Below are 14,197 nucleotides of genomic sequence, written 5' to 3' on the forward strand. Positions count from 1 at the left end.
AAACACATTTCAATGGGAAAATTCTTCAATATTCATATTTCATCAACAATGTAAAACACATAAGTGCAAGTGGTAAAGTACACATTTATAAACAATTGCGGATTAATAATAATAATCATCATCATCATCCATATTCCGTACGGAACCTTTGGAAACGGTAGCTGCACTTGTTTTTCTCATTTCCACAGGAAGGTGGTAAAAAAATTGTCGAATATTTTGGAAGTTGGCCTGGTGGTCACCTTGCCTATCGGGGGTTGGCTACGGGTGGGGGATCGGGGTTTGGGGGGCGGGGTGGGCGTACCCAGTTCGTGCCTTGCGTTTAAAAACACTTTGCGCCGGACCTGTGAGACACAGCAAAGGCAGACACACGCACGCACATGCACACTATTGGTGCAGTTCCGGATGACACTGCGCGCACGAAGCGGGTGGATTTGCTCTCCGTGCACTGAGTGAGAGAACCTGGTGGACAACCACAACAACCTGGATGAAGTTTGCCAGCTTTGACACGCACCAGCAAAGTTTTGGATCCAAGTCCACCACGGTGAGCTCACACACACACATGCACGTTGAGTATGTGAGGATTGCAAGAGCGCTCCGAGCGCGCACCTGTTGGCAACATTTGTCGTCGGCATTTGTGCGGCCTCGATCGACACGCGCACACGTGTAGGGTATGATTAAGATTTGGCTACTTGGAGCAACACTGAAGTCCTCACAAGTCAGTGCACTAGTAGAAGATCAATCTACATTGTGAGGTGATTTTCAAACCATTTTTTATTTTTAAGTCCCTCTCTTAAGTTGACTTTGGGTGGGGGAAAAAAAAGAAGAAGAGCAAACTACCTAAATAATTAATTTGAATCATACTTTTTATTTATGGCAATTACTTAGCAAATGTTTTTTAAAAGTCATTTTTTAGGTTTTAAAGTATAATTCGTAATATTTTTTTTCCTTCCAACTCTGATTTCTGCGCACTTGTAAAACAACTCCAGCAACTAATGAGGCAAAACAGAACTAGATGACATCTGCAAGCAACAAGTGAAGCAGTGGATCTTCACTAGTATAAATGCATAATGTCACTAGTGCTACTAGTAGCACAAAGTTGTTAACTAATGCACAGTTTTGGATTACTAGTAACAGTGGGGTTTTTTTTTGTTTTGTTTTTTAAATAGTTGTCCTGAGGAAAAATAGTACCCGGGTTCACGGACCAACACAAACAGCAAATAAATGCTCATTTAGGCACAATCCAATGTCAGATCCATGTACTAGTTGGGGGGGAAAAAAAAAAAGTCACAAGTAAGACTAAGCCTTTGTCCTTGTGCACTAATTGTTTCACTAGTGAGGACAAATCCTCTTCTAGTACAGGGACCTTTAGCTGCATACAGGGGAAAAAAAAATAATCTAATTTATTGTGTGAAAAAACATGTTACTAGTACTCAAGTGTTTTACTAGTGAGTACAAAGTTTGTAGTTGCAGAGTGTTGCAATATATGTAACCTTATGTTGGATATTAAATATATGGAATAAAAAGCTCAAATGGCTTTCTAGTTGAAATGATATCAGCACTAAATGTCTTGAGAAGGGGGGTGCAAGTGCTTTACTAATGCATAGAGTTGGGCCAAGTAGTGGCAATTACACGTGCAGCACAGTAGTATAAGGTTTATTTGCATACTGCTAGACCAAAAGTGGCAGTGGAAAACACTTCACTAATTCTACTAGTGCAGCCCAAACAGTAAACTAGTATATGGTCCTTCAGCTAATGCGGGAAAAATGCTCAAATGACTTTCATCATCTGGAAAAAGAAGTTTGGGGGAGCGGCTCCGATTAGGGCCCGGTAGCCATGGCAACGGCACCTAATGAACAAGTGTTGCGCGACTCCTTGGGGACAAGCGAGCGGCTCTTGAGGAAACCTCCTAGGCTTTGACAGTCAACAAGTCCCTCTTTCTCCTCTTCGTCTTCTTTCATTTGATGGACGGGGCGGGGGGGGGGGGTTCCATGGCAAAAGCGTTGATTACTCGCAGGTCGGTCCGCCTGCCCTGCAAATCGAGCAGTGGGTCACTCTATATCCAGATGTTTTGTCTTATACTGCCCCTGGTAACCAAGACGCACACATCAAAGAGGAGCAGTATAATGCATTTCATCCATAAAAGCTCAAGGTCCATGTGCCGCTTTGCTATTCCCCAAGTTGGAAAATGCTCAACGTGGCATCAATGATGCTGCAAATTAAATCGGCGGGCGCATTCAATAGAAGAGTGTTTGGCAGAGAGATTTCGGAGTGCAAACGGCAGCAGTCCAACTCGTGGGGAAAGCATCCATGCTACTTCCTGGTATCATTTCCAAATATGGGCAAACTTGCACCTTGCCCCATGGTAAAAACCAAGAAAACCAAGTGCAGTGTGAAAAAGTTTTATACTTGAAACATTTTGTCCATGTTACCTCTGAAATTATGGCTCCGGATTCTGGTAGATGGTTGTGTGTTCCTAATGATTTGTCCTCCTCCACAGACGGCGTCCATGACGGAGCAGTGACTCCCATCTCCCGGCGCGATCAGGCGGCATCATTTCCCGAGCGAGCGTCGTTCTTCAAGCGATTCCAAAGTGTTCCTGCGACGCTTCCTGCGCAAACCGCGACTGTGGGCCCGGGCCATGGGCCGCTACGGCGGTAAGGCGTCCTCCGAGGAAGCGGGCATCAAGCCGGCTAACGGCTACGGCAAGGTGTGCACACGTCCGCAGTGGCCGAGCCGCTTCGTGAAGAAAGACGGCCACTGCAACGTTCGCTACGTCAACGTGAGCGAGAAGGGTCAGCGCTACCTGGCCGACATCTTCACCACGTGCGTGGACGTGCGTTGGCGCTGGATGCTGCTCATCTTCTGCTCGGCTTTCCTGCTCTCCTGGCTCTTCTTCGGTTGCGTCTTCTGGCTTCTCGCCATCTTCCACGGCGACCTGGAGGTCCACGCCGGGCACAAGTGCGTCTCCAACGTCAGCACCTTCACGGCGGCCTTCCTATTCTCGGTGGAGACGCAGACCACCATCGGGTACGGCTACCGTTATGTGACGGACGAGTGCCCGGCCGCCGTCTTCGCCGTGGTCTTCCAGAGCATCGTGGGCTGTGTCATTGATGCTTTCGTCATCGGTGCCATCATGGCCAAGATGGCCAAGCCCAAGAAAAGAAACGAGACCCTGGTGTTCAGCCACAATGCCACAGTGGCCATGAGGGACAACAAGCTGTGCCTGATGTGGCGGGTGGGAAACCTGCGGCGAAGTCACCTGGTGGAGGCTCACGTACGGGCGCAGCTCCTCCGCTCTCGCACCACCGCCGAGGGCGAGTATATCCCTCTGGACCAGACCGACATCGACGTGGGGTTCGACAGTGGCGTGGACCGCATCTTCCTGGTGTCGCCCATCACCGTGGTGCACGTGATCGACGAGGACAGTCCCTTCTATGGCGTGTCCAAGCAGGACTTGCGCACCTGTGACTTTGAGGTGGTGGTGATCCTGGAGGGTATGGTCGAAGCCACAGCCATGACCACGCAGTGCCGCAGCTCCTACGTGGCCGGCGAGATCCTGTGGGGGCATCGCTTCGAACCCGTGCTCTTCGAGGAGAGAAACTACTACAAAGTGGACTACTCGCGCTTCCACGCCACCTACGAGGTGCCCGGCACGCCGCAGTGCAGTGCCCGCGAACTGGCACAGAACAAATACATCATGTCCGCCTCAGGATCTTTTTGCTACGAGAACGAGATGGCGATGGACCCTCGGGAGGACACTGACGAGGGCAACGGCGGCAGCGTGGGACCGGACGCCGTCCAAGACGCCGACCACGACCACGATCGGACCCTCGCCGCGCCAACCGTGCCGTTCAGGCGAGAGTCGGAGATATGAACTGCGTAAGCGCCAGCTGACGGTGGACGGACATGCTTTGGAAGGCACGTTCCGTTCTGGCTGGTAGGACGCAAGGAACACCCCATTTCACCATGGTGCTGGATCGCCGCACATGTGACTATAATGGGGGTGTGTCTAGTGACGGTACAAGTGGAGGACGCCATTGGCCGGCTGATGTTGAACTTTGCTGAAATTTGCTGCTACCGGACCTCTTCTTTGCCTTGCACTCCTCCTCAGCCTTCTTTTTCTCCTCTTTCACTTCTCTTCCTACCACTTCTTCTCCCTTTTATTCTTCTTTTCCTCCGACTCGTTTCCTCTTTCCCTCATTCGTCTTTCTCTTCCTCCATCTTGAGCTTTGCTTCATCTTCCTCTCCTCATAGTTCTCGTTTCTTTTCCATTCCTTCTCGTCCTCTCCTTGTGATCCTCCTGCTTTTCCTCTACTCTTATTCCTTCCTCTTGCCCCTTATTCTCCTCCTCATTTAATGTTGGTGATTTTTCTATACTCCTTTCCCTTCATCCTTCTTCTGCTCCACCTCTTCTGTCATGTCATTCTCCTACTACTTCTATGCTTTTCCTCTTGCTCCTTTACCCCCCTCTTCCTCCACCTTCTCTTGCTCTTCTTCCTCTTTTACTTTCCCCCTTTGTTCTCCTCCTCCTCCTCAACCTACTCTTTCTCACCGTCTTCTTTTTCTATGATGGGTGTGAACGTGCCAAAGACTTAGGAATTCTGATTGTGATTCATATTCCAAAACGAACAATCAAATGTATTTTTTCCTTTTGGTTTGCGAACGGTACAAAGACATTTCTTGTGGTTTCTGTAACTTCTTTTTTTTTCTTCATCTTCAGTCCCAACAAGGTGACCTCCGCCAAGGCACTTTTGAACCTGAAAAAAATATTTACTTTTTTTTTTTTTTAGATCTTGGAGGATTCCAGCTTCTTGGAATTTTATATTAAACAATGATGTGTCCTTGGTGGAGGTAAACAAAACAAAAACAAAACAAGTTGTGCTTGTTAGTGAGCAGACTCCAATCAGGAGTTGTCACATGGAAATATCTTCAGTCTTCCAAATGTTCACTTTTCTACCAGCAATATGTTTTATTATTATCATCATTATGATTGTTAGCATCTATTCCATCATGCCTCCTTTTTTTTTTCCAATTAAAAAAAAAAAAAAAAAAGTCTAAATGTTTGTCATGAGTTGATATATCAGAAGGTGGCCATTGTCAGGTGGCCTTTTAATTGTGGACAGCCTAAGATACACGTGTGCATTAACCCATCTTGATATGACATAACTGAATTGCACTGATTATATCAGCACTTATTTAAAATGCTAATACAAATGTCAAATAATAGATATAATAAGCAATAAAATAAATGCAACTAAACGTGCTAATAGAATACAAAGAACTGAAAGTAATACCATTCCTATGATTTGTCACAAACAATAATCTAGCCAATAAATGACAATAAAAAGGCTAATGTAAACAAATTAAGATAGATAATATAATAGATAATTAACAACAAATAGACACTACCAGTACCTGTAGTAATAAATGATCGTAAAAGTATAATGAAGCTAATAAAGATTACACATTTAGCCTGCTAATAATCATGATGATGAATGTTGAACGACAGTTGACTTGACATCCTTGTCAAAATAAAATCATTAAACCGTTTGTGATTGTTGTTGGATCTCGCAAAAGAAAAGTGCACCGCCCACATTGTGAGGTAGGAGTCAAGTGAGCGTCACACTTTGCTTTTGCGAGCACCAGACTCCAAAGTGTCGATGCTGCTGGTTGCGACGCGCGCCAAGCATAAGGTGGCACTCGCTCTCAGTGCTTCATCATGCTCTCACACAAACATAAATTTACTGCTTTTTTTTTTTCTTTATACACACACACACACACATATACATATATATATATATATATATATATACATATATATATATATATATATATATATATATATATATATATATATATATATATATATATATCAGGGGTGTTAAAAAAATCGATTCGGCGATATATCACGATACTACATCGCGCGATTCTCGAATCGATTCAATAATCGTCAGAATCGATTTTTTTTTTTTTAAGGATTCACACCTTGAGCATGGAAGAATGTTATATGAACTGAACATTAAGCCTTAATATTTTATTTTAATGCTGTTTAAACATGAAACAGATTACAACCTCTATAAGACTGAAATTTCAGATAAATAAATAATACATTTTCATATAAATCTTACACTCTACAAGCTTACTGATTAGTATTTTCTAAATTTGAATGAAAAAAATCGCAACAATCGACTTAAAAATTCGTATCGGGATTAATCGGTATCGAATCGAATCGTGAAACGAATCGAATCGTCAGGTACTAGGCAATTCACACCCCTAATATATATATATATATATATATATACATACATATACATATATATATACATACATATACATATATATATATATATACATATACACATATATATATATATATATATATATATATATATATATACATATACATATATATATATATATATACATATACATATACATATATATATATATACATATACATATACATATATATATATATATATATATATATACACATATACACACACACACACACCTATACACACACACACACACACACACCTACACACATATATACACACACACATATATACACACACACCCCTACACACACACACACACACACACACACACACACACACACACACACACACATACATATATATATTCGAAAGTTGTGAACAGGAAGGGCCCCCATTCAGGACACTTCCTGTCTGAAGAGAAGCATTGTGCGAGTGTGCGTGGGAACACGACTGTGAAAAGGTCCTCGCTGACATAATTCAAGACGACCTCTCACACACCACTGAAACACTCTCATATACACTAATGAAAAACCCCTGCTCACATTCACTGCTAAATGCGCTCACACGCTCGTGAAACGCTGCCGATGAGAATAAAGATGGAAAAATGACGTATTCAACGGCAAGCCGCTCACTCCAATTCATTTGAATGGAACCGATGCACTACGTACATCGCTCGTGTATATTTTTACCACCAGCTTCCCCATTTCATCCATAAGTACGTAATGAAAAAAAATGTGGTTAATTGTTGTAAATTACAACATGTGCACTCTATGTTCTGTGTTTGTTGGCCTATTTTGAAAATCCAGTTGAAGCCAAACGTTCCAAAAGGGGCAAAAATGTTTCCGTTCGGACACGAAGGCACTTCTCCGGTGCTTCCGTACCTGCGGTAGGAGCTCATCTGGGAGCGCAACGAAGCTTCCAGAGTTTGTTGACCAAATTCCAGGCGTGATCCTCCTTTTATGCCGCAGCCGGCACAACAATGTGCCGCCCCAACATCCCCCCCAATCGCTGGCAAAGCAGCCCAAGAATGTCTGTCGTTGGCTTTTTGTTACTGCGGCAAAAGATTCCCAAACTTGATTCAACTTTCAAATGGCATTCATTTGTTTTGTCTTTCTACATGGTGGGATCTCTTTGTCTAATCAGATTTCAGCCCGTTGTTGCCCTTTAATTTAATCCGAGACAAAACGAGATGAACGGCGTGCTTTTCGCTTCATGCGCATTTTGCTTGATCAAGTCCTTCGACGACATGTGAACATTTCCATTGCACCAATTGAAGGACAGAAAAATGCTGAGAACATCACAGACCAGGACTGATGCCAAAACAGTCCCTTGCCTTTGAAGGCAGTCCAAAACTGGCGCTTGCTGGTACCAGCTTCTTTTCTGGTCAGTGTGTTGACCAGCGCAAAAACAAAACAACAGCTGAGCCCTTCTGCCTTCTCCACTTCCAACTTGACATTTAGATCAAGTTACACAAAACCGATTAAGTCTCCAATTTCGAACTCACTGTGAAGGACGCCATGTTCTTGGTCACGTGATCGTGATGCGTATCCCGCGTGTAACCGGAAACCGTCTTCATTCATTTCAATGGGAATTTGCTGACGTAATGAGTGAGAATAAGACGTCCTGGATCCCAAATACTGTTCAGAGTAAAGTCCTCAACACGTCCGGTTTCATGTCATTCCGTGTTGGGGTGGGGCGGTGGGGGGTGGCCGCTCCTAATGTCACCTAAAGCGTGCTTAGCACACGACATGTGCTAGCAGAATACAAGTCACCCGGATGTTTACCGTCCACTTGGACTCTCTGACTACTGGATCTGCCAGTTTTATCCGGCTTTCGGTTGGAAACAAATCTTTGGCATGTCCTCCATGGCTTTTAAAGAAGTGCTTCTTTGTTGTAAGGCGAAATTCCACCTTTGATGTCCGCCGTGGGACGCAATCATTCCACATGAGTTCTTCGTTGTCATTCATTCATTCATTGTGTATTTTATGCACGCGATACGTCACGATGATCAAGTGACTGTTGGAAATGCCCGATACAGTACTTAATGTAAAAATATTCATAAAAAATGCTATAAAAACATAATTGCTCAACATAAATTGGCATCTGCAGTGATGCGGATTCTATATCGGTCCGTTGTGGTGAAGAAAGAGTTTAGCCAAAAGGCGAAGCTCTCGATTTACCGGTCCATCTACGTCCCAACCCTCACCTATGGTCACGAGCTGTGGGTCGGGACCGAAAGAACAAGATCCCGGATCCAAGCAGCCGAAATGAGTTTGCTCTGCAGGGTGTCCGGGCTCTCCCTTGGAGATAGAGTGAGAAGCTCGGTCATCCAGGAGGGACTCAAGAGTCGAGCTGCTGCTTCTCCGTGTTGAGAGGAACCAGCTGAGGCGGCTCGGGCATCTGGTTCGGATGCCTCCTGGACGCCTCCCTGGAGAGGTGTTCCGGGCATGTCCCACCGGCAGGAGGCCCCGGGGACGACCCAGGACACGCTGGAGACACTATGTCTCGCGGCTGGCCTGGGACCACCAGGAGATCCCTCCGGATGAGCTGGTTGAAGTAGTTGGGGAGAGGGAAGCCTGGGCTTCCCTCCTAAAGCTGCTGCCCCCGTGACCCGACCTTGGATAAGTGGTAGTAAATGGATGGATTGGATAAATTGGCATTTTTTTCAGGGAAGAGTTTAAATTAACCATTTCACAGAATAGCTGGTTAATTTTTCATAAGTCTTGTGTTCCTTTAAGGATGTTGCCAAGTCTTTCTCGTGATCTTCCTGGTGAGTGTTGTGACTGGCCGCTGGCTGCGTCACGGCAACAAGAACAACGAGATCAAGAGTCTGTTTGGGCCTCAGACAATCTCAGGAAGTCTTTGGCTTTTCCCGCCATCACAGGCCAGCCTTGTTGTTAGCCTCTGGACCAGGTGTCGTGTTGCTGGCCCCACACCTTCCTGCCACACGCACCCAAACACTTCGGGCATCCTTCACATGGCAACGAGGCGCTAAAAGCGGACGTAGGTTAAAAGTGCTTATTGTCGTCCGCCGTGCCGGCACACCCTTTTTTCCGCTCTTGCAGCTGCTCGGACAACTGCCCAGCTCGGCTGGAAAAACTCAAGTCGAGTCAAGTGTGGGAAAGCCCGGCCAGGATGAAGATGAAGAGAGTCATCATCATCACAATAACCTCAAATCTGCTTATACGATTGCTCATAAAGTTTTTATTCTAAACTACATGGCGACAAAAAAAAACAAAAACAAAAAAAACATTTCAAGGCATTCCAACATTCAACTGCAGCAAAAAAATAAAATGAGAAATATCAATATTCATCAACTGTCTCAAACCAAAGTGGTCAATAGCCCATAATAGATTTAAACTGGATTACATGTAGACGGCATTTGAATTCAGATTTTGGCTTTTGGCCCTGCATCGTGCAAGCGCATGGAAAATTCAGTCAGCCCAAATCAGACTGGATTTGACGAGGATTTTAATTAAGTACCTGGCCATGGGGAATCGGAACGCTAGACTGGATCAAATCTGAATTCAATTCGGCTTCATGTTTCACAATCTAATCGTGCATACATGACACATTTTGTACAGATAAGATTTAAGAAAAGTAAGTGCAATCATATTGAATGGGATTGTCAGTAGGGGTGTTTATATAAATAAATAAAAAATTGACTTGGCAATATATCGCGATATTACAGCGCGCAATTCTCAAATCGATTCGATAGACAGCCAATCGATATTTAAACTTCATTGTTTTAAGGAAATATTTAACAAAACGTCTTACTTAGGGTTAGGGTTCACACGTTAAGCATGGAAGAATCAAGAATGTTATATTAAATGGAACATTAAGCCTTAATATTTTACTTCAATGCTGTTCAAACATGAAAAAGATTGCAACAGATTGTTAAATACAGTGGCTCACAGTTGTAAGATTGAAGTTTCATATAAATAAATTTTCATACAAATCTGACATTGTACATGTACAGGTTTACTGATTACGGTAGTATTTTCAAAATTTGGGTAAAATAAATAAACTGAAATAAATAAAAATAATCAAAATAATTAATATCGGGATTAATCGGTATCGATTCAAATCGTGACCTATGACTCGTGATACGAATTGAAAGACCAGGTACTTGGCAACTCACACCCCTAATTTTCAGTGTTCATTTTAAATCGAATCAAATCTGGATTCCTGTCGCATCTTCTCATGCTGCATACACGACAAATTTTGTACAAATCAGAAAAAAAAAAAAAGTGATGCAAGACTCTGATCATATTGAATGGGATTGAGACTCAAATTGGATTCAATTTGGACTAAATTTGGTTTCATGTTACAGCTTTGGACCTTGAATACAAAAGGCAAAATGGATTCAAATCTGATTGAATTTGACAGTGATTTCGGTGCCGGGGCTTTGGAAATATGAATGTCAAAGCTAAATTAAAAATGGATCAAATCTGGACTGAATTTGTCTTTGACCCTGAATACATTGCAACATTTTTGTACAAATTGGATACGACTGAATAGAGATGTAAGGTGTGATCATGTTAAATGGGATCGAGTATGTGCGTGCGCATGCGAGCGATTGAAACGGGATTTGTTTGCGGTGTAAATAGGCCGAGGTGAGGACGAAGCGCAAAGCAATTGAGCGGCTCAACCGGTGGCCTTCCCGTCAGCCCGGAATATTTTCCACCTTTGACAGCTGCGATCTAAATTTACGCCAGCGGCAGGGAAAAAAAAAAAAAAAAAAAAAAAAAAAAAAAAAAGTATTTGCACATCCTGCCGTCCGCTTCCTGTCACAGTGACCTCCACGTGCGGAAAAGTTGGCGGACGCGGAGGTCAGAGGGGACGGCGGGAAGCTCCCGCCACCTGCCGCCGTCCTCACGTTCCCACGTGTCGACGCCTCGACGCTCACTTCCTACCACTTTGCGGCCAAACACAAACCTGACGACCGGCCCGACACTCAAACTTCACACATGTTCAAAAACTTCACGCAATCTATTTGAACATCCTATCTGATATGTTTTCTCTTGTAGAAGTGCCGTTGTGACACTTTGATTCAACAACAATAAAAGGGAACCCATCAGAGACGAGATTCGCCCTCATATATTTTGAATGAGCTGTGAGCACGCGGCCGTACACGTAGCGACGTATTCGTTTTTTCTGGGTGACGCTTTTGTTTCAAAGTCGTTTAAGTTGATGGGTCAATTAAGCTGACCTCAAAATGGGCCAGACTAGAACAGTCGTAGCCTACTGCGCTAGAAATAACCATTCCGCATCTGTCCCACTGGTTTGACAAGCACGTTCTGAAAAATATGCTGAAATTTTGGAAGGGGAAAAAAAAACAAAAAAACAAAACAAAACATACTTGTATCTATTTTTGTGCAAGTTACAGTCCAATGTGGCTCCATCTATGTATACTCTGTGTAGAACGTAGCTGAGAATGGCAGGTGCTTGGGTTTGTTTACTGTCAGGTAGATACCATGCAGGTGAACCTGTAACACTTCTAGAGTGATTAAAGTTAATTGTTCTAGGACCAGTGACAGATTTTGCTATTGTAGTAGTGGAAATTATACAAACCAAATAAATGACCACAGGCAAAGAATGAGTTTGAACTGCCGGCTTATTTTAGCTAACATACAAGGGACAATTTACATACAATTTGACATTTAGATACACTTTTGTGAAAGAAAAAAATATTTCCCTCCTTTGTCAAGTGAATTTTTGTTTTTAAATCCCCTTTTAAACTCATTATTTAGCTTTGTAGAATATAGTTGTGAATAGCTTCAGTTTTTAACCCGGGTGGTTTTATTAAATTCCAATTTTATAATTCACGTCTATTTTGAATTTATTCGCTTTTGTTTCTAAGGAAGTTGATCAGTGAAAGTTAAATATCCAAATCGAGTTTTGTTAAGTGCAACTTTAAATTTAAACCAATTCCCAGTTTTCGGTGTTCAAACCAAATCAAACTAGCATTATGTGGTTGACAAAAAATAAAAGTGACACAATGTTCAACTCAAAACGATTCAGTGAAATTCTGTCTCGAGTTCCAAATGTTTATGTTCTTCTTATTGATTGTCCAGAATAGTAAATCCTGAGTCTTTGAGAGTCCCGTGGTGTGTAGCAGAGGAAAAACTGATCGATCCTACCAGGTTTGAAGAAACAAGCAAAGGTCCAGCGTGAGGCACAATTTAAGAGCTTCGTGGGTGGCTCGCCATCTCCGCCATCTTGTCTCTCGAACAAACAAATCCAACTCAGTCCATTTGTTCGGTCTGGTTTCTGTATCGAACCCAATTCATAACCTATCATAGCACAATATACACGATTAACCCACATTAAACATCTGGTATCTTAGAATGCAAATAAAAGTATGTTTTCCGTCGAGTGGAATCGATACAATTACAACGACGCAGTTCCAAAATGGCGGTTGGGGGAGGGGGGCATTCAACACAAACTGGCCATTTATATCCATCTTTAAAAAAAAATTAAAACAAAATAAAAAAAATAAAAAATAAACACACAAAACAACATAAATTCAACACCTTAGCTTCATTATCATCATTTGACCGATAAAATGTTCGTTGCATAAAAGAAAATACGAGTCTAAACTCACCTCGTCCCGCTTAGCAAAGTGTACGTCACCAAGGTAAGAACAGAGCATAAAAACACACCCCCACAAAAAAAAAGGCTCATTCACAGTTAAAAAAAAATCCACACTTCCTTTTCTTCTATTTTTCCTATTTTAATTAGCAATAGCTCCTCGCGGACTTTACTGCATTAAAATGGTACATCCGTCACAGCGTTACGTCGCGGGCCTTTCAAAATAAGAGCGTTAATCTTAGACAAGACACTGGTTAGCTCCATTTGGCGTTGGGGGGGGGGGGGGTTGGTCACATAAAATGTCCTTATTTGTTTTTGGTTTTTTAAATGTATTTATTTATTTATTTATTTTATCTGCTGCCAGCTGGGGGTCATCAAACGTTTTGAACGTGCTGCAGGAAGACGGTGATCCACAACCAAAACAAAAAAATGGACCAACATGTTGCTGTTTTGTTGTTTGTTCTTGCTCTGACTTTTGCTCTTGTTTTGTTTGTGAATTTGTTGCCATTAGTTTAGTTTTTTGTTGTTGAGGAACTGACTCGATGAAGTCCTAAACAGACATCAAAGTTTGAAACTCATTACGCACCTTAATAGTTCATCTGAGCTAATTTCCTTTGGGCCAAACATCCACTTCCTGTGTCGAACATCAACTTCCTGTGTGTACGTCTCAAATCTGGAGGCCTCCCCCTCCTGAGTATAATTAGCTGCAATGCTTTATAGTTTGATCCCAAAACAAATGAGCACATTTTAAGTCGTTGGGCTAACCTTTCAAAATTGAGACAGGTGGCCTCAGCACGAGCGCCGCTGGGCTATTTGCAGACCAACAAAACAAAGCGACGTTTGCACACACACACACACACACACACACACACACACATTGTTGTTTCCAAGCAGGTCTTCACCAAATGAATATTTATATACAATACACAGAGGTGCCTCCAGGTCACCACTAACATTCTTCGTATGTGTCATCAATTAGCCGTTAGCATTAGCATGTGTCGTCAGTTAACCATTCAAATTTAGCATGTGTCAACATGTTAGCTGTCAATCTCGTCTTTGTTTATGTTTTCGGGCTACAAATGAGCGTGTGAACCTTTTTTTTTTTTTTTTTAACGACAGCGTACAGGAAGTCACTTGCAAACAAAAAGTGAGACATTATGGAAATTAGCTCATTCGAACCCAAAAACGTATCAATATGTTTTTTTTTAATACTTTGTCCTTGCCCTCTCAAAAACGTATTCATACATTTTTATTTATTTATTTATTTTTAAAAATGTAATGCTAGAGAATACAGAAGGCTTTGCTGCAGCTTCTGACCTGAA

The 14,197-nt window shown here is 42.6% G+C and overlaps 1 protein-coding gene across 2 annotated transcripts; it reads left to right on the top strand.

Annotated features, from left to right (window-relative positions):
* Positions 1-368: 368 nt before the first annotated feature.
* Positions 369-4,507, top strand: kcnj2a (potassium inwardly rectifying channel subfamily J member 2a). Of its 2 annotated transcripts, none has more exons than XM_077503502.1 (2): positions 369-541; positions 2,498-4,507. In XM_077503502.1, the coding sequence occupies exon 2, from the start codon at positions 2,639-2,641 to the stop codon at positions 3,872-3,874; it is 1,236 nt and encodes a 411-aa protein (XP_077359628.1). In that variant the 5' UTR covers positions 369-541; positions 2,498-2,638; the 3' UTR covers positions 3,875-4,507. The 2 variants fall into 2 exon arrangements, with proteins under 2 accessions (XP_077359628.1, XP_077359629.1); XM_077503503.1 differs by lacking the exon at positions 369-541 and adding an exon at positions 689-752.
* Positions 4,508-14,197: the final 9,690 nt, after the last annotated feature.

This window comes from Festucalex cinctus, chromosome 17 (genome assembly GCF_051991245.1).
Source record: "Festucalex cinctus isolate MCC-2025b chromosome 17, RoL_Fcin_1.0, whole genome shotgun sequence".
NCBI lineage: Eukaryota > Metazoa > Chordata > Actinopteri > Syngnathiformes > Syngnathidae > Festucalex > Festucalex cinctus.

Coding starts and splice junctions, on each gene's coding strand:
- kcnj2a (XM_077503502.1), top strand. CDS start 2,639: ATGGGCCGCTACGGCGGTAAGGCGTCCTCCGAGGAAGCGGGCATCAAG.